The following is a 21,774-nucleotide window of genomic DNA, read 5'->3' as shown; positions in this document are numbered from 1 at the left end:
TTCAGACAGCTGCCTTCACCAAAGGCTGCACTGAAGCAGAGCGTTATCTGTTAGATAAACACACAGTGCTTTACAAAGCCCAGTAATAACAAGGCAGCCACCAGCCTCCATTTGTCAGATCAGCTCCTGCTGGCTGGCATCTTGCACAGTTTACTATTTAATTCATTCTGAAAAGCAGCATGTAATAAGCTATCCTGACATATATTTATTGGGTGCTCTTCACAGCACAAGTGCTGTTAAATTGCCTCCTGCACATCAAATTTTCACCATCAGTATTTTCAAATTGCAAAGACTTGAGAGTCTTCAGCTCTAAAAGTGAATACCCGAGCCCTGGAGCTGCCAGGCTGTTAGAAAAGCAGGGTCTTTGAATAAAACACACTGCCAATAGTAAGTTGGCCAGTAATGCTGCTTCCCATACCCCCAGCAGGCATGATTACAGAAGCAGTAGATAGGTTTTCATTAAAATCACTGAGGATATTAGGGTGTTTACAGAAGGCTTGCGTTTACGACCTTTCATTTTGGATGAGTGAAGATGGTCTGAAAGACTATTTCCAAGTTTAATGAATTTGATAAAAATGTCATTAACTGTTCTTTTGTTTTTTTTTTCTCCTTGATTTCATTAGTTGTTCAAATCTTCCTGCTGCAGCAGAACCCCATGCAGAGACCAAGAGGTCCCCTATTGGAAAGATTAGCATAATACATTTTTAAAAACAAAACAATAAAACAACCAACCAACCAAAAACCTACACTGAACAAGGGATGCTTCATATTCAGCACAAATGTTGGAAGTTCTGAACCCTCAATCTTCTCAGAATTATGACTTGACTCAGCAGTGAGACTGACAGGTCTCAGGTCACAAAGACCACCATGCTGCTCCACTCTTTTGCAGCCTTTAGAGAAGGCAATTCTGCAGGTAGAAACCTGCAGTGCAGCAGTTTGAAATGGCATTATTAACATTCTAAAGGCACTTTATAACTTTGCTTTGGTCTTTCAGTCCAAAAGTTACTTCGATCTGAAAAAGACAGTAAGGTGGTACTGCATGGATTAATGGGAGAATCAGAAAAGAACAAAACAAAACTGTAGTTTGTGAAATGCAATTGGAAAGCAGAACTCTAAAAGGTTTGACTCTGAAACTAGATGAGAGAGCACAAGTTTTCCTCCAGTGCCAAATCAGTTTCTCTCCTCATCTCATACTACAGCTTGGTGGGAGAAGGCTCCTGCTGGGTGATCTGCATAAGTTTGCTGTGGTTGGACATCCTGAGCAAACCAGTCTCTTCCTCGCTAAGCTTCCTCCCAAGAGCCATCCTGTGCTCCCCTACACTGCATGGCTCCAACGAGGGCAGCCTAAGGTGGAAGGGGAACAGGGGCAGAACTTGCACATCTCTTCCTTGGCAGATTTAAGATAAAGTCATTTGCTAAACATTAAGATCCAAATTAAACCCAACTGATGCTCATTACAATTAAGCATTGTCTTCCCTGCCAAGATGAATGAGACAGGTTTTTCTATAAAGCCTTCTTACCAAATGAATTCTATGCAGGAGTACAGTGGCACTAATACAAAACCATTAAAACGAATGTCTCCAGCAAACAGTTTTCTTGGCTTTCCCACGTTATATTGAAATTCAACAAGAATGGCAAAAAATAAAAAAAATTAAAAAAAAAAAAACAACAAAAACTTAGTAATGGACTTAGGAAGAGAAAAAATACACAGGTTGATACAAAGATTAAGTTCCAAATAAAAGATGAAGCTTTGCCATTTTGTACCCCAGCATGGGGAATACCAAACAAGCTAAATTCTTGTTCATGCTTTATCTGGAAAGAAGATAGTAACCAAGACAATTCTGTACATCAGGAACTTGAAACCAAGCACAAATTGCAGCCATTCTTCAGTTATGACTGGTCATCTCCATTCAAGAGTAGACATCAGCACCTAAATTATCCATTTCCCTTCCCTCCTTCTTCAACATCTCCAAATCAAAATATCTGTTTTATGATTTTAACGAGATGAGCATCTCATACAACCATAGCATTAGTAGAGAAAATGAAAAAAAGTACACTTTGCAAGCTGAAAAGAAATACAGTATTTCTGGTGTGATAACACACTGCAGCAAACAAGGCAGAAAAAAACCCAAGAAGTACCCTCTGCTCTGTGACTCCATCCCACATGGGATCCCAATGGGGCTGGTTTTGCTCTCATTAGAAGAAAAAAGCTGACTTTAATTTCTACTTAGAAAACAGAAGCTGGCAGTATTGGGCTTTCATGCAGAAAAGGAAGTTGACTTAAGCTGAGAAGCAGTTTTTACCCAAAGGACTTCAAGAGAGGAAAGAAAAGGTAACTTACCTTATAAGCTGCATGGTTCACAAGGGCTCCTAAATCATCTAGAGGTAATTCTGATTGTTGTTGGCCTACAGTAACTGCATTCATCTCCTGAACATGCATCAAACTTGCTTCCAGTGGATAAAAATCCTATTTAGAAACTGCTGCATGGAATTTAATTTGGCTTGAGCGTGTTTTTATTTATCACCTTCCCCCCCTTCTCCTTTGATGAAGTACATAACAGAGCCCTGTGATCTCTGAAATGCACTGCTTAATATTTATGTAGCACTCTAGCAGGAAAATGATGCATTTAGTAAAGTTGCACCATGACAACTGCTCACAAAGAATATTTCCTTGGCTTTTCAACTCATGGTCCTTTCTCCTCCTGGGTCACACAACTAATTCCTTAGTTTCTTATCTTGCAGTCATTAAAGCATCCCTCATCACTTATAGCTCATCTGATCTGGCCATACATCTACATCAGCAGGCTGCATTGATAGCAGCTTTGTTGAAGCTACTGTTTTAAAACACACCGAAGTAGGCTCAGAATATGTCACCTTCCAAACTTGTTTAACTGCTTAGGTAAGTCAATGAGACTTGTTCTAAGAGTTTAAAGCTGCTGACAGAAGTCAATATTTGCAAAGAAGGAAGCATTATTTTACTGGACTCCATTATACGATTGCGGTAGTGGAATTCAATTTAGCTTAATTCTCTGAGTTTAGAGCTCTGCATTAGTGCCAACCACTGTGAAAGAAAAGGGGCTTTAATGTCAGTTCACTTCTGAGAGGATGTTTTAGAACCACATACAGTTTTCCAATTCTTAAGTGTTTCATCCAGCAGTCAAATGAGCCACAAGGCCATATATTTTTCCAGTTCTTTGTGCTTATGATATCACTTTTAGAATTAAGGGCCAGGATCTCTAGTCTCAGACCACTGCTTTCTTTCATCTCCTACACCAGAAACTATTGCAAGTGAATTCTGATTTTTGCTTCTTGGTTTACACAACACAAGGCATTCCTATGGCAACATTAACAAATTGAATTCCATCTAGAGAGCTTAACTCCTAAAGAGGAATGGATCAGCTTCCTAGTATTTTTTGTGTATATGCAATCCTAGTTTTATTTGCTTAGAATTTATTTAACTGCCAACTACTCAGCACTTTATATATGCAGTGGTGCTATACCCAGATATTTGTTGTCAAGGGGTTACTGTCAACATTTGCCACAGAAAGCATGCTAATGTAATATTTAACCTTCTTGAAGCATCCTTTTATTAAGCAGGACTTTTTTCAGTCAGTTGGATGTCCCATATAGATAAGGGATGAAAGTAGGAACATCACAGCACTGCTCCAGCTTTGCAAGACGACCTCAGTGGACTCTGCTAGGATTCTCACTGCAGAAGTGTATGCAGCTAACAGTAAGAAAACCCACAGAGAGCTTAATTAACACAGCGCCAATGAAGGTATGTCAAAGCTGCAGATGTTAAAGTTGAATTACAGTCCGATTTGATACAAAGAACTTTACGAACCAAGCTAAAAGACAGAACTAAACCAAACTGTTAACAGAAGGAACTATAACAATGTCATGTAGCTTCCTGAAATTCACTTCAACTGATCTTTCACTTCACCAGTGCTCAGACTTTGAAGGGTGGACAATACTTCAATGCAAGAGGGGAGCTGAAGCTCCCCAGCAGTTCAGTACACACATCGTGCTTTATCCAGTTGTTCACAGCAAACAGCTTGGGATGGAGGAACACGAGAAACACGAGACACTAAACTGTCTAAGAACAAGAGAAGTTCTGCCTTTTAAAGAGTGTTAGAAGCAAACTGGTGTTCAGAGCAAATTTGGCCCAGCTGCTCTGGACAGAAGCAAGCACTTACAGACCTTGTAACCACACTGCAATGCAGTTACTAGCAAACAGCTTACTTCCAGCGCAACAGTGACATCCCCTACACAACAAAGGCTTTATTAAAAACCAACAAAAACCTACAAAAGAATTAACAAATATCTCACCCAGCAGGAATGCTGTTCTCTGCAGCTTCTCACTGGGCTTCTGGGACTATTTTTAGCTATTTTGGAACATATGAACTAATCCAAATGGTCACAAAATTACCACAAGAAAATCCCTTGAGATTTATCATTTTGAAGTGCAATTCAACAGCTCATTTCATCTTAGGAAACACTGTACTTCAGACAGCAATGCTCAGCAACTGCAGTGAACAAGTCTTACTGAAACCACGCTAAGTTTTAATTTATTTTCTGCAGTGATTACACTTCACCAGACTCTTCAGGGGGTACACACGTATACAAGTACACAAATGATTTCCATATTACCGTGCAATGTGTTTGGTATTTTTGGTTGTTTTGCTTTTGGGTGTGTGTTGGTGCACACAGTAAGAATTACTTTATCCCTCAGCAGGTGCAAAAGGACAGAAGTTTCAGTCAAACAGAAGTTACACCATACCAGAATCAGATTCACAGCAATCTAGAAACTCCCTTGAAAAATCTTCTTCCCTTTAATCCTAATGTATTTCAGAAACAACCACAACTCAGACATATCAAATTAGTTACCTAAAGAGAGACAAGTTTCTCAAACGTTGCCAGATGCATATCCCTTAGGATACATTGCACTGGAAAAGTACTACTGAAATGCTTTCAATGCACAGACGTACAATTCAGCTGTCCTTTCCTCAAAGGCAAACCAAGGTTCTCACAGTACATAGCAAATACACTTAAGCATGTCGTGCTCTTTCTGAAATAGCATTTCTGAAACCTCCCCGCTCAGAAATGCTGATAGTAGTTTTTCCTTCTGTAGTGGGACCTCACATTCCCAATTATAAGGTCAGACCTTGAAATGCTGCACAAAGCTGTGCTACTTCATGCATGTGCTGGAGATGTGACCACAGCATTTCAATTTTAGAGTCCCCTTCATGACGGATCAATGCTCCAAGTCCTGCTGTCTGTCCCTGACAGAAGAAAAACAGCCCTCCAGTAACCATCTACATGTCTACAGAACCACAGTACCACGTATTTTCTGCTTGAACAGACTTAATAGAAGGCAACTGTAGAAACAACCATCAAAAAGGACAACACCAAAGATGCATCACCCAAGAATAAATTCATAGTTACCAACAAGCCACCACTTGGTGTAGTGGTAGTCTATATTCAGATTATTTTCTTTAATGCAGAAAAGCACATCTGTCATTTTCAGTTTGTTTGTTTTTTTTGTTTTGTTTTTAATAACAACATCATCTTCAGCTACTTAAATGTTGATTTCAGCTTTGTTCAGGGAGACCACAATGACTCGATATGAGGGTCAGAAGTAAGCACAAAGCAAGTATTTCTGGGTGTTGGAAGAAGACAGCCTTCCACAAACTTACTTTCTTCTGTTTTCAATTCCTTTCAAAGGGATGTACAATTCAGTGGGACACAGGCACTCAACGTCAAAATATACAGCTCCTGAAATGGATGCTCTTGATTCATCTATACAATTCAATGCACAATGAGCGCATCAACTATTAACAAATGGAAACCAGAAAAATAACATTTGCTTAAAATTTTGCTCCATAGCAGCTGATTCAGAGCATCACCTTTGCAAGTAAAAATTACCAGAAAGCCATTGGGTGTTTCTTCATTTGCAGGTCTGATAAGCTCAGCTATCTGATGTGCTGTGGAAAAACAAAGCTCTGTCAGAAGACATCCAGTTCATGCTGCCCTGCTACCTTGCAGATACCACATCTATACTGGAATGCCTACAATATCAGTACTTGCTTGTGTACCAAAATCCAGGTAAGTCTCAAAATGGAATAAAACAATTTTTATATAGATACATATTTACAATATCTTCATCTAACTCCTCAACCAGTGACCCTGAATTTCTCTGGCAAAAACAAACCAAAAAGCCCCACAAGGTAGACAGAAGCTTTGAGCAGACTCCAACTCCCATACATCATTTCTGTGCTATGCAGAATGACTCTCTCCACGTCTACATCACATCACATCACATCACCCTTTATGGTTTGCTTTGCTGCACTCCATATTGAGTGACTCCTGACTTAAATAACAGCTCCTTGCTTGTGAACTTCTCAAGAGTTAGACAAGAATATTTAATAAGCATTTAAGCCTTAATTCTCCTCTTCCCTAACTTCCTAAAAATAGTGATGAATCTTTGCTATTTGCTTCCTTTCTTTGGCCTTCATAAAGTTCACTTAATAATCTATAGCATACAAGTAAGTTCTCCTAATAGTGCCAGCTCTTTCTCTCAAAAAAGAATGCACATCTTGTCCATCACAGCTGCCTTCACAAGACAGCCCGTGGCCCTCATGCTTTTTCTTCCCATGGAACACTGCAGATGTGTGAGGCTTGGAATGGTGACATTGCAGAGGCAGTGTTCAGCCAGCAAATGTTTCTCTTGTTTTCCTGTATTTATCAAAAGATAGAAAACTGAAAATAAGTAGAATTGTTTCCAGGATGAGCACAGGACACAGCACAAGTTATTAAACCCTCAATTCAAATAGCAGCCCTTGAAACAAACACATCTTTCTGCTTCTGAAGGAGCGATTAGCTTCTCGATGACTGCGTAAGTGAGGCTTTCTGCAAACTGAAAGGACGTTGGTTATCACAGCTCACCACGCTGCCAGCACCAGGAGTTAACACATCTGCAGTATGGATTACTTTAATACAGGGCTTTTATTCACTGCACCTCAAATTGCTTCTCACAAAACAAGAGATAATATCCCTTTCAAAGCAACGTAAACACACAATTCATCAATCAGGGAGCTTGCAAACATTTTCAGAGCCAGGACCAAAACTCACTGACAGTTATGAGTTTCCCCAAGAAACACAACCTAAGGAACTGCAGCTCACTGTGTAGATAAGATGTTGTGGGTAGCAGACAAAAATCAATATATCACAGCAAAAATACATTAAGTAGGAATTCAATAAGTCTATTTCACTTTTGTTAGCTTAAAGCTCACTTAGTTTCTCCCAGTTTTGCATTTGGAAATGAAGGGTTTTTTGAGCGTTAGCCTCCTCATAGGCTGAATCCAGATGGTTCTCACTCAGTTTTAAAATCTATTGCTGCCATTTCACTGTTTAAGGAAGATGAGAGAAAAGATATATCTTACTATGTTATGCTAAGCACTTTGATGTAGAAAATCTCAATATTCAGTTCCACTAAAGTAACATGCCTGTCTTCGCCAAGATGTAAATATTAAGATTGCTCATACTTTTTTTTCTTTTTTTCTTTTCTTTTCTTTTTTTTTTTTTTTTTTTTAAATGGCTCCATGCAATTGTTGCAATGCTGACAGACCATCAGAAGCAGATGATGGAAACCATCACTAGCTTTATTGTGCAGTACTTCAGTGCTTTTCCTTGGGTAGCCACCAGGAGCTCTGCCTTTCACATTTACAAAACATAGAATGCACCTTTCTAAGCACTGCAATTTATCATTTCATTCCTCTTTAAAAGATAGACTTATCACAGCTTATTATCACTAAAGAAGATATTGAGCATTTCACAAACATAAGCTAGCACGTAGCACGTCAAAGTGAGCATACTTCAACAGACAACCTACCCAGGTCTCAAGATTTTAATCTTCTTTCTCCTACAGCTCCCAAAGTTGGAAATTTGTTACTGAAGTAAACAAGTTTATGAGCTTCTCCTGCAAGTCCCTGTGACGCCTGATACTACAAGCAACATCACACGGCCCTCTCAGTCCTCTGATCTGAGCCCCACTGGCACCACATACAAACCATGAAAACTGCTCCCTACCTGTGGAACAGTGGGATGCACAAAAACATTAAGAGCACTTAAATTTATTTGAAATTACCACAATCCTCCTCCTCCTCCATTATTATCCTTCCATGCATGAATTCGATTTACTTAAATTAATAACCAGGACACCTTTTTTAACTCTTAAAACTCTATTTTGGCCTCATAAGATGAGCACCTCATCAAGCTTGCAACAGCAATTTCTAACTGTAGTGTGAGCCTGTTGCACCGAGTTTAAAATTTATAAAAGAAAGCATTATTCACTCTTATTTAAAATCTGTTTTATTTATTTAAATCTCTAGACTATTTAACTTCTCGTTACCAGCATTAATATACTCCACCTACGTGCCTTGCAAGCCAAATGTTGTGCAAGAGGAATTCACAAGGAATTAAATTAGAAGTTCTAACCAGCTGAGAAGCAAAAGTCAAATTATATATGCAAGCTATTGGTTTTTAGTAAAGCTGTACAAGTGTGGAAGAAGTTGGCCATGAATATTCATTCCAATTTCCTCATGAGCTTAAATGCTGCCACAGTTAAAACCTCTCCCAGCCCACTTTCAATTACATTACCATTCATGAGCTTTACTAATCATACTGAAGCAGCAAAAACCAAAATTAGAAGAACAGGAACCCCACAAATACTGTAATAAAGAAAAGTCAGGACAGAATTTCATTTGCATCCCTAAGAGTGGGACTCCTGCTCAGGTCCCACCAGTTTTACCCAGCACCCAGCACAGACTAGAAACACCACTCATGTTCTGTTGCTGGCAGGAAAGCAGTCAACATCCGAGAAGATAAGTGAGAACACATACAGAACATTACCCAAAGGAAAGATTTGTGCTGCAATTTGTGGTTGGCAGTGTGCTCAGAAATGACTGGCAAGGTTTCTTTTCACCATTTAGCATTGTAGTATTAGAGGTAACTTAAAGGAGATAAAAGAGAACTTGTACTTCAAATTAGCAATTAGCACATGAATTGCAAATTTAGGATAAATTAACACATGTGACTATCTACTTAATTCCAGCCAACTTCAAAAGTTACTCAATTGCACTTCTATCCATTGATTAAGTGGGTAGCAATAGGATCAATTAAGTTAAAATACGCTGTGGAATGCTTGTTTTTTAAATGACAAAACCCAACATGGTAAATTAGCCGTCAACGATCTACAGCAGGGGCACAAATTCCTCGGCCCCTGGTCGGAAGAAAAGCCACCACCACCACAAACACCCACATGTTTGGATGCCAAATTTCTGTAAATCGTTTCAAAGTTATAGAAACTAACATAATTGCTTTCTTGTCTTATCTTAAAAAAAAACAAATAGAGAACATGCAGATCAAGTCATCAGTTACACAGAAAAAAGTGTCCTAATAATTATAATCAATGTCTTTAAATCAGATGCCAAAATACACTCTGGTTTCCCTACACAGAAGATTCTTAACTAGTCACAAGATATAACAATATTCCTGGCTATAGAACACCGCAGATACATGCTTATTGCAAAGTACCATCACAAAATCTCCTTGGATAGTTTCCCAGAAGAAACAGGATTTTCTTGTTTTCCAAGTAAAAAATAAAATAAAAATCAGATTTTTGGAGCTATTCTCTTGCAAACAATTAAGTTCTTAGACTTCCAACATACGTGCAGAGACACCAGTTTCTACAACCATAGGTTTGTAAAAGTTTCCACTGCCTCTTGTTCTTAAAATCAGGCTTGCTTCAGGTGAGAGACAAATGAGAAATGCATGCAAGCATATTTGGATTATTCAAAGTTTGCAGCATTTGTAAAAAAGATTTGTTTGCAGTTTATTTTTCATAGACAGATGCATACCTGCCAAACTGCTGTGCCTTTTGCTTGGCAACTCATGCAGATGGGTTTGTCAGTATGGAGAAGAGCAAACAAACCCATACCACACACATGCTCAGGCAAGAGCTTCTACCAGCCAGGCAACTGAACAGATCTTCACTGGTTAGTTAGGATGAGGTACTAACTCTCAAAGCTTCAGTAGCTGTGGACTCTTCTCCACAAGATACACAGTGCAGACAGTTACGCTGCCTCTCCTACTGATGGCCCCTCTCTAAACAAAGCTCTACACCAGCAGTTTTAGTACTGAAACTTCCATTTACTCCAGGCTGTCCTGGAAAAAAAAATAAATACACGGACAAAATCCAACCTAACATTCTTACTAAAGGGCTTTACAAAGTTCCAAAAGTTTTACAAAGAAAGAATAGGCTTAAGAGCCTTTACAAAAGCCCTCCAAATAACAGTTCCTAAGCTCGCATGCAGTAGCCAGAATTCAAGGGGTGAAGGCAATGTAGGTTGGCTACACAGCAGCAGGAGAATCAAGATGTCTTCTCTCACGGGACACAGGTGCACTGGCCTTTCCTACGTCTTCAGGGATCTGGCATCCTTGCATCTTCAGAGGCTGGAGTCACAAAGCCAAATGTAATGTTGCACCAGTATATCCCAAAGAACAAGACGGAGCTCCACTGAGAGGAGACAGAGCCAACATATGACCGAAAGCGACCATGCCCCTCCCTTACCATCTTGCAAAACATCTCTGAAGAATAGCTGTAATTTGGATTCACAAAGAAGTAGGAAAACAGACCACAGCGCAATAAGACACTCTGCATACTTTTCTTTCATGCTGGAGAAGGCTGTGGGGAGAGCAAGATGTTTGAAGACTTCATCATTGCATTGGAACAGATAATTAGGCAATTAAAACTATGAGAAGTGAACAAATTACCAGTTCCAGATGAATTGCTTTGCAGAACAGAAATGGGAAAAGTGAGAAAACAGAAATGAGAGCCGCTGGCAAGCGTTTTAATAGCGCAAGTGAAAGAGGGGCAGCTTGGGAACAAAGGTGAAAGGGCAGTTAATTTGCAGAAGCTTATCTGCTTCTCTGAAGGAACATTTTGAAGGGGCCAGCCCCTAAAAGAATCTTATTTTTCACGTGCCGATAATTAGAACACACTAGCAAACCCAAGAGGTCTCATTCAAGAAACCAGATGAGGTTTAACAAAAGCAAGTGTAGAGTCTTGCATCTACAGAGGAATAATTGCATGCACCAGTACAGGTTGGGGGATGAGCTGCTGGAGAGGAGCTCTGCGGAGAGGGACCTGGGTGTCCTGGTGGACAACAGGTTGGCCATGAGCCAGCAGTGTGCCCTTGTGGCCAAAAAGGCCAATGGCATCCTAGGGTGCATTAAAACGAGCGTGGCCAGCAGGTCAAGGGAGGTGATCCTCCCCCTCTACTCGGGAGCACTGCGTCCAGTTCTGGGCTCCCCAGTACAAAAAAGACAGGGATCTCTTGGAAAGAGTCCAGCGGAGGGCCACAAGGATGGTGAAGGGCCTGGAGCATCTCTCCTATGAGGAAAGGCTGAGTGAACTGGGTCTGTTCAGCCTTGAGAAGACTGAGAGGGGACCTGATCCAGGTCTATCAATATCTAAGGTGTGGGGGGCAGAATGGCGAGGCTGGACTCTTTTCAGTGGTGAGTGGAGACAGGACAAGGGGAAACGGCTGGAAACTGCAGCATAGGAAGTTCTGCACAAATGTGCACAAGAACTTCTTTACAGTGAGGTGACGGAGCACTGGAACAGGCTGCCCAGGGAGGTGGTGGAGTCTCCTTCTCTGGAGATGTTCAAGACCTGCCTGGATGCCGACCTGTGCGACCTGCTGTAGGGAACCTGCTTTGGCAGGGGGTTGGACTCGATGATCTCTGGAGGTCCCTTCCAACCCCTACAATTCTGTGATTCTATCTTCATTTTTTGGTCACCCCACAAGGCTCTCCTGCACTGTGTTCCTAATGCCATCAGTATCTCCCGACATACACACAGAAGATGTGTTTAACCATTCTGCTCCATAAGAAACATCAATAAATTCCTTTTGAGCACATACATTTCTTGATCCCATGGCACTTAGGATAAACCACCATTTCATATTCTGTCCCTACTGGGGAATAAAAGGACATATGAATCTCACATGAAACCAGTTAGTTGAGGTAACTGTGCTGCAGAGACACAAGGAATGCATAGAGTGTAGCTAGCATAGCTAAGGATTGCCTCTTGTTCAACTGCAGAATAGAGCATCTCACACTCAAAAATTCTCAAGAAATGCAAGTTAAGAATGAATCCTGAGCTTTGCAAAGGATTTTCCCCATGTGTTAAAAATAATATTAAAAAAAATTAGACAATATTTAGACAACAAGACAAGAATGGGATGAAGAACATGGAAGGTACAGCTTGTTAAAAAAATACAGAATACACAACAAGTTTCTACTTCACTGCTTTACATCCCGAAGTTTAACTAAGAGAAATACAAAACAATAACTTCTAGAATTAATGTAAAAGCAAACATCAACTTAAAATACGCAACCAACCTCCTGATGAAGATTTCTGATCGCTTTCTTTCTAGGTAAGAGCTTCATAGCTAACGCTATCAAAATGCTCCTCTTAATTAAAGGAGGTCTCTAATACCTAGAAAACAAACTCATTCACATGAGTGAATCTGACTCCTCCGGTACAAAAGCAAGCAGATCAGTAGGGGGAAAAAAAACGTTTGAGTTTTAAATTCTTTGAATCCAAGAAAGCCACCCTTATCTAATCCAAACAGCTTGAAATGAGACATTACCATAGGACAGATGTATGTAAAACTCTGATTGCTTTGGCTGCCAAAGAGAAAAGCAATGACAGCACAACTCTGGCGTCTTTCAGAATGGGGAAAAGCCTTGTACGTTCACTTTCTCTGTGATTTCTAGCTCACTCTCCAGTGCTATTCTGCTGTCAAACTCAAATGCTCATGTGTCCCATTGCCAAAGCAAGACAAGCAGTACAGAAACAAGAGCTGCTTGACAATTCCTCATTAAGTGAACTGCACCATGTGCACATGTAGGGAAACACTACCAGAACACAGATTTCCTCTTTTCTGAAGAGGAGCTCAAGAAAACAGCAGTTTATTTATCCATCACAGAGCAGGATACAACTTACATTCCATCTTCTCCTGAGAAAAGCACAAATAAAAATGAAGTACAACAAACACACCTGACTGACATACGAATTTCAATGGAAAGGATGAGGTCTTGCAGCTGCACTCTATCACTACTCTCTCTTCTTCAGCGATTGCAATAAGATATATTTGAATCTCTCCCTTATTTAAGTGTTCTGGCATTAATCATGAATTATAACCAACATCTGACAGCTCCTTTCTTTGACAGTCTTTTACAAGTTTTTAATCTTTAATCTGCTGCTGTTTGGCAATCTATAGATGACAAGAAAAATGCGGAAAAAGAATGAGTAAATATAGGAAGATTAAATTTTAAACTGATCGAGGTTTTTCAAGAGCCTCTTTGTAGCCTTGATACAAAACAGAGCATTTTCAGGTTTTGTCTTAGATTGCCAGAGTAACTTGTGTGTTTTCCCCAGTTCCTATGAAAATGACGTGCCCATGGCAGGGGGGTTGGAACAGGATGGTCTTTCAGGTCCCTTCCAGCCCAATCTATTCTATATTTATGATTATATTTCAGTTTTTGGTACTTCTATGCTTTCTACTTTCAAAGTCCCCTCAGTCTGTTTTTGCTTATCCTAAGAAACAACTCAAACACCAAAACTCATGTAGGAACATACGTGTTTCAGACAGCTGCACACCACCACAGAAGATTCCAACAGTATTCAGAAAATTAATGCTTCTTTCTTTTACATAATGACTGTGAAAGCATTATGAAAACGTCTTACACAGATCTCTCCTATGATAGCTGGTTTTGAGTTTTCTTATAAATCCTAAACACAAAAACCTTGGCCAAGTTCCTGAACTTTGTTCACATGTGAACAGACCAGCAGCAGTCAGACGCAGTGCAGTTCTGCTATCAGAGATACCCAGCAGATCACTGCTCATTTACTCACCTGCTGTAGGTGTTGCTCAGAAGCATCACTGCAAAAGAAGAGAGCAACAAAAAGAGTGTGGTAACTTACCTCAGCACACCGTGATCGGAACGCCTTGATTTACAAAGAAAAACAGACCATTTCTTTTGGTTATTGTTTGCATTTAATTGAGGACAGTGTAATCAAGATTGGTGCTGCTCCACCTGCACGTGATAAAAGTGCACTGGGTGTGGGTTAACGACAAATGGAGTTAAACAGAAGATACCTACACGCGCTGAGCAGTCACCTAGCTTTACAACCAAGGAATACGCTTGCTTCCAACAGCTCACAGAAACGCTGAAGCACAAACAAGACGACAGAGAAGCACTGATCTGCCCGCAATCCTGAACTCTAACCTGCAGCTCCGCACCTCCTCCCTCCAGAAACGTCTCCGGCAGGCTGCAGCTGCCGGGTACGGACACAAGGTTACAAACCACACCAATTGCAAGCAACCACCAAAAGGCTTTACGGTACAACTACCGTCCGCACGCAGGAACTTCTCCAAAGCAATCAGTCCCCGTCCCCCCCCCCCAGATAAATGAGAAAACCTCTGAAGAGACAGCAACGAACTCCACCACGAGCATCCTCAGCACCTGCAAAACTCCTCCCGCGAAGCCCGGAGCGCAGCAGAGCCCGGACCGAGGCGTTCTCTCTTACCTTTGCTGAGAGTGCCCGTGATAAGCTTGAAAATCGTCCGAGCGAATTTGACAATGCCGTGCTTGCATCTCTTGGAACAGCCGCTCATGGCTCAAACGCGCAGGAAGGTATTTTTCTCACAGGGTCCAGAAATACCAAGGCAGAGTTCTTCGCAAAGTTCAGCTCGTGCAGCGCTCAGAACTCTGCTCTCACGCGCTTCAGCCTCTACTCAGCTTCGCTTCCCCCGAACCACCAGGAAAGGTCGCAGAGCAGAGCCGCGCTCCCGCCGCCCGTTACAGGTGCAGCGCTGCGCCTCGGAGCCAACCGCGCTGCCCGGCTGGAAGTTGCAGAGCGCGGGGCGGGGAGGGGGAGGAGCAGGAGGAGCCGTGTGCAGGAACCGCGGGACCGTTGCAAACAGGAGGTTTGCTGCCTGAAGGCTCTGGGCGTGCTTTCCCAGCTGACTTCAGCTAGGTTGTCAGTGCTACTCTTACCAGGCACAAGGGAACCAGTAAATACTTACCCTACTAGTGCTGTACTCACACTTCGTACGTAGAAGACTGCGGAGTATTCCTCTGCAAAACCCGTTAGAAAGTCCTTTTCCACCTGGCAGCCCCGGGTTACCGGCTCATCCCGCTCGCACAGCAGCCCCACAGCCGCACTGGCTGCGCGCTGGTCGCCCGGTGCTCGCGGGCTCCGCTCGCTGCACGGCGGGTTTGTCCCCTAGCAACAGCCGCAGCTCTGGCTTCTCCGCTTCAGTCCATCGTTTCTGCGTGCCCAGAATACTTTCAATAAAAAGAGCTGATGCGTCCGCCAGCAAAGCGGAGATATCTCGGAGCTCCTGACCTCACCTGACGTTAGGCATATTCAGACTTTAATTTGCGCCGGATTCCTCTCAGGTGCATATTGATAACTGAAGATGCGGTGTGTGCGTGCGTGTCTCGGGCGGATTACCTCAGGGTTCTGCTTCCCCCCGCTGCACGAGGCGGCAGAGCCACCTGGAGCCAACCGACACTTGTAGGCAGCAGCAGCCGCGTGCCCCGCTGAGAAAAAAAGCTCAGCACGCGGTCCTCCACGTCGGGGAGCAAACGGTTCGCTCAGGGCACGAGGCACCGTCTGGCGGTGCGAGCTGCGCTCCCGTCGGGCGGAGCCGTGCCGCGCATCGCTTGGCGGTGACGGAGCGGTGCTGCCGTGAGGAGCCGCCGGCTCCCTCAGACCTGCTGCCCCACCGCCGTACGGTTCGTGCCACCGTCGCTTCGCATCGCCCAGACAGTTCGTTAGACCTTGACAGCACCTCCTCCCCATATCACATCTGTGCGGGTCCCCGTTTCCAGGCTATGCATGGAGGACATAGGAGGAAAATAGATTCCTCGAACGCTGTTAGAAACCGTTTCCAGGTTATGCACGGAGGACAGAGGAGGAAAACAGATTCCTCGAAAGCTGTTAGAAACATGTGGCTAGATAGGGAGTACGGTGTGATTTTCTGCTGTAAAATAATACCTCTGCCTCTTACACCGCAGATTTCCAAACAGTAAGGTGAGCGGTATACAGGGACACAAGGATGGGTATGGAGAAGAATTAAAATAAAAGCAGCAGTGAGGCCTCAGTGGAAAACGCAGAGAACTGCTTCTCTGGGCAGCTCTCAGCTCAGCAACCTTGGCTGACTGCACAGAATGAGCAGCAGATGGGGGCAAAGGCAGGGCTAAGGCACTCCTTCATGACGCTGGTCCCCAGGCTGCCCTTAATTCCCAGAGAGCCAACTCAAAGCTGGAAATGCAACTCCCTGAAAGAAACAATAAGGCAGTAAAATGTCAGCTGGGAAATCAAGGATTCAGCAGGTTAATTATCTGTATCAGTAGGTTTGCTTCATGTTTAATTGCATATGCATATATAGATATAAACTGGGAGGGGGAAATATAAGATAATTGACACGTTAAATGAAGATTTTGAAACAGCTCTTGCATAGTGGGAGAGGCAACAGTACTGTAACCCAGACATCACTTTATACCTTTCTAACCCTCCCATTTTCACACTGATTTCATCTGTTAGTCTCTTTTGGCCCATACTATGCAGGAAAATGGGCCAAAAGAAAACAAAATGTGCAATAGGAACGGGTTATCTTATCAACAGAGAATCATGAAAACTGCAGCAGGTTCAGTAGAGGGTAGAGCTTTGCAGGCCTGAAAAGCTGAGGCAAAGCTGGAGTAAACCAGGCAGCAGTTTCAGTACCCAAAAGGCCCTCTCAAAGTAGTCTCCAGAGCTGATAATTCTAAGAACTACCCAACGAAATACTGGATGCACCATTCAATGCCATGGACAGAATGTGTGAATGACAGTTCAGAGGCACAGTTCTGATCTGTTCAACGGTTAGTCCTTTTTGCTAAAGGAATTCAGGACTTTTAATAGTGATTCCTGAAGCTCTACCAGCCTATTGTGCTAATTGCAGCACAAACCTGAAATAAGGATAGTTCTTATTTAAAAATATTAAAGACAAAAGAAAAATAAACTCCGACACAAATAGATGGATAACGAAGCATAGCAAAATAAGATAAACCACTGCTCATGGCCGTAGTCAGCACTGGCACAGGCTGCATGCAATATCATGTGGCCTTAGTGGAGAAAATGCCTGAAGACAGAGGGATAATGATTTTTATTATTATTATTTTCTTTAATGTCGCAAGTGCAAGAGCCAGTGTAAGAGGAAATACAGAGCTGCTTAGTTTAAATTTAACATGCTAGTAAATGCAGGCTAGTTATGAATGTTGTTTTGAGGCATGAATCAAAACACTGAGTAGAAGATCACATATGGCCCCAAATTCCTTACTGATGTTGTGTGATGGAGAGCACAAAGAGACTGGCTGTGAACTTCTCTTAGATGCAAAGATGTTACACTACCCCTGATCCAACCTTTTTTTAATGGTCATTTCAGACTACAGAATGAACGTAGACAGGTGGTGCATCTTTCTAGATTTGACTTCAAGTGTAAGGAGATCAAAGTTGGAAAGACACACCTTATGAAAGTAAGTATTCGACTGCAAGACTGAGGTGTAGGGGAAGTCATCCCAAAGGGATATAAAAGTGATGTTCTTTCTTAATTTACCATCCAAAATCACCATGTCGGTGAGAGGTAAAAGTATTCCCTGAATATATAAGACTCCTAAGTTCAACCAAGGGTTCAGCCAGCACAGTTGCTACTGACATCAAAGGCAGTTAAGCCTATTTACATAAGGAGGGAGTTAAACATATTAACTTGAAACCAGGCAGCAAATGCTTGAGAATAATCTCCAGGACAGGCATGAACCAACTGTGAACTCAGATGCACTGTTTTTTTCTCCCACATCCCCATTTTTCTGTGCATGCCTTAGTTTTGGAAAGAGCTATTCCACAGCTACCTGCTGCCAAGGGTGTCAGAGCATAGCGCTCACATTACTCAGATCATCCCACAGATACCAGCACATTCTGGAGGCCAAAAACACAGAAGGAATAACGGGTGGGATCCATCATAGGTCCTCAGTACTGTCAGAGCAATGAGTGCTCACTCATTGCTTTTACATTCTTTCCCCAGCTTTCTGCTTCTTGGAATTGTGGGAAACAGTTGTCAGCTGCCTGGGTATGTGGCCTGGCCCATATTTACAACTGGCTGCAGACTACTGTACTAAAGCCAGAGAGTTCCCACCCTGAAAAAGCAAATCCATGTCTTTTGTCCTCTGGTTTAAGGGAAGAACGTAATTGCAGAAACAAACTCATTACAAACATCTTCCCATAATTTTTCTTCTCAAGTTTTTCCACATTGCTATGATGCACTATTAAACAATATGGTATGAAAATATAGAATCTTTCATCCTGCACTCTTCGGTTCCGATGTGCAAATGAAAGCCAGAGACTTGGCTGCAACATGCCATGAACTCCTGCCCAGCCTGTGCAGCCTTCCAAGAAAAGAGGTACAACAGCAGACTGTACGCACCAAGACTCAGATTTATGTGGTTGGTTGTGCTTTAGATCCAGAAACTCTGATGCAGGCATACACTGCATCTCCTTCACTGCACTCCCAAAGGCGAGTGCAGTGTCAAGCTTGTCTCAAGCTAGACCATGAATAAGATTTTATTGACCTGTTTGGAAGCAAACAGCCAATTGTTTCTACTATCTATATCCTCAATTACTTGAAATCTGGAGGTATTAGCAAAGCAAGAGCAAGAGTTTTACTGGCCCCTATGACAAGATGTGTATCTTCAAGGAGTAGCTTTGAAAATTGATCCACTTAAAATGAACTACTCAAATGTGTTGTAAGCCTGTGTGGATGCAGCTCTGAGCACGCCGTACCCCATGTGTCACTGTTATTGGCAACGATACTAACAGTGAATTTTCATGTATACAAATACAAATATTCTGGAAGCTCAAGGAAGTTTGTACTAATATCTGTTTTTAGAATGTGGTAAACTGACATAAAAACAAATAAACTCACTTCCCCATCATTACCGAGAACAAAGTGGCAGCAAGATTAGAATCAGCATCTCCTTTGTGCCAGTCTAATACTACAGTAGCAACAGGCCAGCCCTTATATTAGTTTCTCCACTGTTCTCTATCATTGCTGCCAAGCAGATAATAGCCACGCTGCGTTTTCGTTCACTCTGTAATTCCAGTTAGTATTATCAATCAGGGGTTCAGGAACACTGCAGGGAGATTTCCTCATCACTACAAAACTTTTTTTTTTTTTTTATGGCACAGTAGTTACATCTCGACTGAAGCAGCTTTCTTCACTGGAGGGGATTGTATAGATGGTTAGGCATCATTATTTTACACAAACTGTTCATTCAATCGCATCATCTGTTTATTTAATATCCCATTTATCAAGCCTGACTAATATTTAAAATATTATATTATATATTTTTATTTAATTATATTAAATATTTAAAATACATATAGATATATTTAATTAAAAATCTAGGGAAAGAAAGGTTGCTGTAAAAGCAGCACGTACATTAAAACAGGCTTCTCGAAGTGCTTATGAGAAATTAAGAAGCTCAAGGGCGCAAAGGGGTGTCTGAAGTACAGGCATAAGCATCCTGAGTGCACATCAAATGAAGTAACAATTCTGACTTTTTCAGGAGCAGTCTGACATCTTAGCCTTGGAAGGCACTGCAGGCAGGTAGACACCTCTGCCTGGGGAAAATCACTGAAATTCTGAGCAGGTAGAGCTTTTTCCCTGCAGAAGAGGGTGAGAATAGTGCTAGGTTTCTCTTTTCAAGCCAAATACAGTACTTGTCACACAAGCTTCCTGCAGAGGAATTGGCTAAAGTTTAAGCAACCAACACTCTTGATATTCCAGCCTTGGACTTCTCCTGAGGTAAGCTTGCCAATTGTGCTAAAACATACCAGTAACATAACTCAGACCAGGAGACTTCTGAGAATTACAGAACTTCCATCACAAAAATCTAGCAAAGAACACTATTCACAGCATCACAGCTTGTAGCTGTGAGAGCCCAGGGTATGCTCCAGTGATGCGCCTCAGTTTTCATTATGTCTGCCCTAATCATGACATGTTTGTCAGTAGGACATTAAAAGCATCAGGAGAAGCAGAACCACACGGGCTGAAGAAATATTCCACAGAGAAGCAGATTCCTTCAGGAGATAGGAAATCAGTTTTTAACATGTGAAATGTTAAGCACGCTCTGTGCTGTAACATACTGACATTGACACTGTCGACAGCTCCTAAGGGGTCAGCTTTAAAATCCAGCACAGCACATCCAAGAACTCTGTTTGCTGATCTAAAAAGTACTGCACTGTTGGCAGGGGGAAAAAATGAGTCCAACTGAGCTGAGCTCCATCATATGGCTGCGATGAAGAAAGAACATGGGACTCCTCTCCTTGCTGGGCTCCACTGCCTACAACTGATTTAGTGGTTGGCAACCCTAGATGATCTTTGAGGTCCCTTCCAACCCAACCCATTCTACAATTCCATCAAGACATTATGCCACTTTTCTTGAGGTCCTGCTTAAATTTCACCCTAGCCTCAATTTCTCAGAATAGCTGTGAAATGGAGAGGATTTAGGCACATTCTTCCTTTGTTCTGTCATTCAAACTAAATCACATTTTGCTTAAACATAGTTAAGGACAGAGATGATACCTGGCAAATACAAAGCTTTTCAGAGAGCAAATGGAACATGCCAAGGGTAATGACTGTCATCCTTAGATAAGTCTGTTTTGGCAAAGGACCAAACAAGGCAAAAAAAAATAATAATAAATCCCTAACAACAAAGCCATGCTTCCCTTCACCTCAGTGGCAGTAGTTTGTCAAAGGGATCTCCCAACTTATTGACTGGGAGAATTTGTGCTAAATCAATGATTACCATTATGCCTCCCAGCTCCAATGACACAGAAGCATGCACACACTTTTAATTTATATCAAGAGAACATGCATGACAGCTTGAGCTGTCCCAGAGTGAAGGAGGAAGAAGGCAAATATGTTAGATGTGCTTCAGTGACTCAGCAGAACAGGCCAGAAAAATGAAAAAGCAGCAACAAAAAAAAGAACCTCAATCAGGAGCACAACTATGGCTGTAAGGAGAGCATGGTGCCTTCCCGAGAGCATTTCCAAAATGAAATTTCCTCAACATCTCAATTTCTGGGAAAATGAGAAATATATCCATATCCCACCCACTTCGTTCCTCACACACCGCACATTCACTCAGCCTTGAGTTACTTCACCAATGCATTCACTGGTCAAGCCCATCACAGTAAATATCACAGACAATTGATTGGAAATATTCTTTCCACTTCTTTCATCTCGTTATTAAACGGATCTAATAACGTGTATCTACCTCCTACTTATCTTTGGCATGCCAAGAATCCATTTATCTCAAAATAAGCCTTAATGACTTGGCAAATGGTTATTTTATGACAAGCTGTCTTTAGCTTGGTGCAGACATTATGATGAAGCAAAGGCACCTCCAGTCAATCATCTGCTCTCTAAAGGCATTAGCCTTGTACTACTTATTTGCATCCTCTACATTCTTGAGGTGTAGGTAAATTAATTTATGCAGCTGAGCTTCTCAAAAAGCAGCAGAAGAGATTATGTACTTATTCATTTTGAAAAGCTGTAATAACTTGTTCTAGTTCAGAAAAAAATCTGGTGAAGGCAA

General features: G+C 41.9%; 1 protein-coding gene across 1 annotated transcript in view; it reads right to left on the bottom strand.

Annotated features, from left to right (window-relative positions):
- The window catches only part of KCNIP1 (potassium voltage-gated channel interacting protein 1), a 302,655-nt gene extending 286,638 nt beyond the window's left edge, over positions 1 to 16,017 (bottom strand). Inside the window, exon 1 of the mRNA XM_052684938.1 lies at positions 14,660 to 16,017. Coding sequence (XP_052540898.1) covers positions 14,660 to 14,747 — 88 coding nt within the window. The 5' untranslated portion in view covers positions 14,748 to 16,017. The remainder of the gene's footprint in view (positions 1 to 14,659) is intronic.
- Positions 16,018 to 21,774: the final 5,757 nt, after the last annotated feature.

The sequence above is a fragment of the Tympanuchus pallidicinctus genome, unplaced genomic scaffold (assembly GCF_026119805.1).
Source record: "Tympanuchus pallidicinctus isolate F22 unplaced genomic scaffold, pur_lepc_1.0 scaffold21, whole genome shotgun sequence".
Lineage (NCBI taxonomy): Eukaryota > Metazoa > Chordata > Aves > Galliformes > Phasianidae > Tympanuchus > Tympanuchus pallidicinctus.
This window is presented reverse-complemented; position numbering and strand designations above follow the sequence as displayed.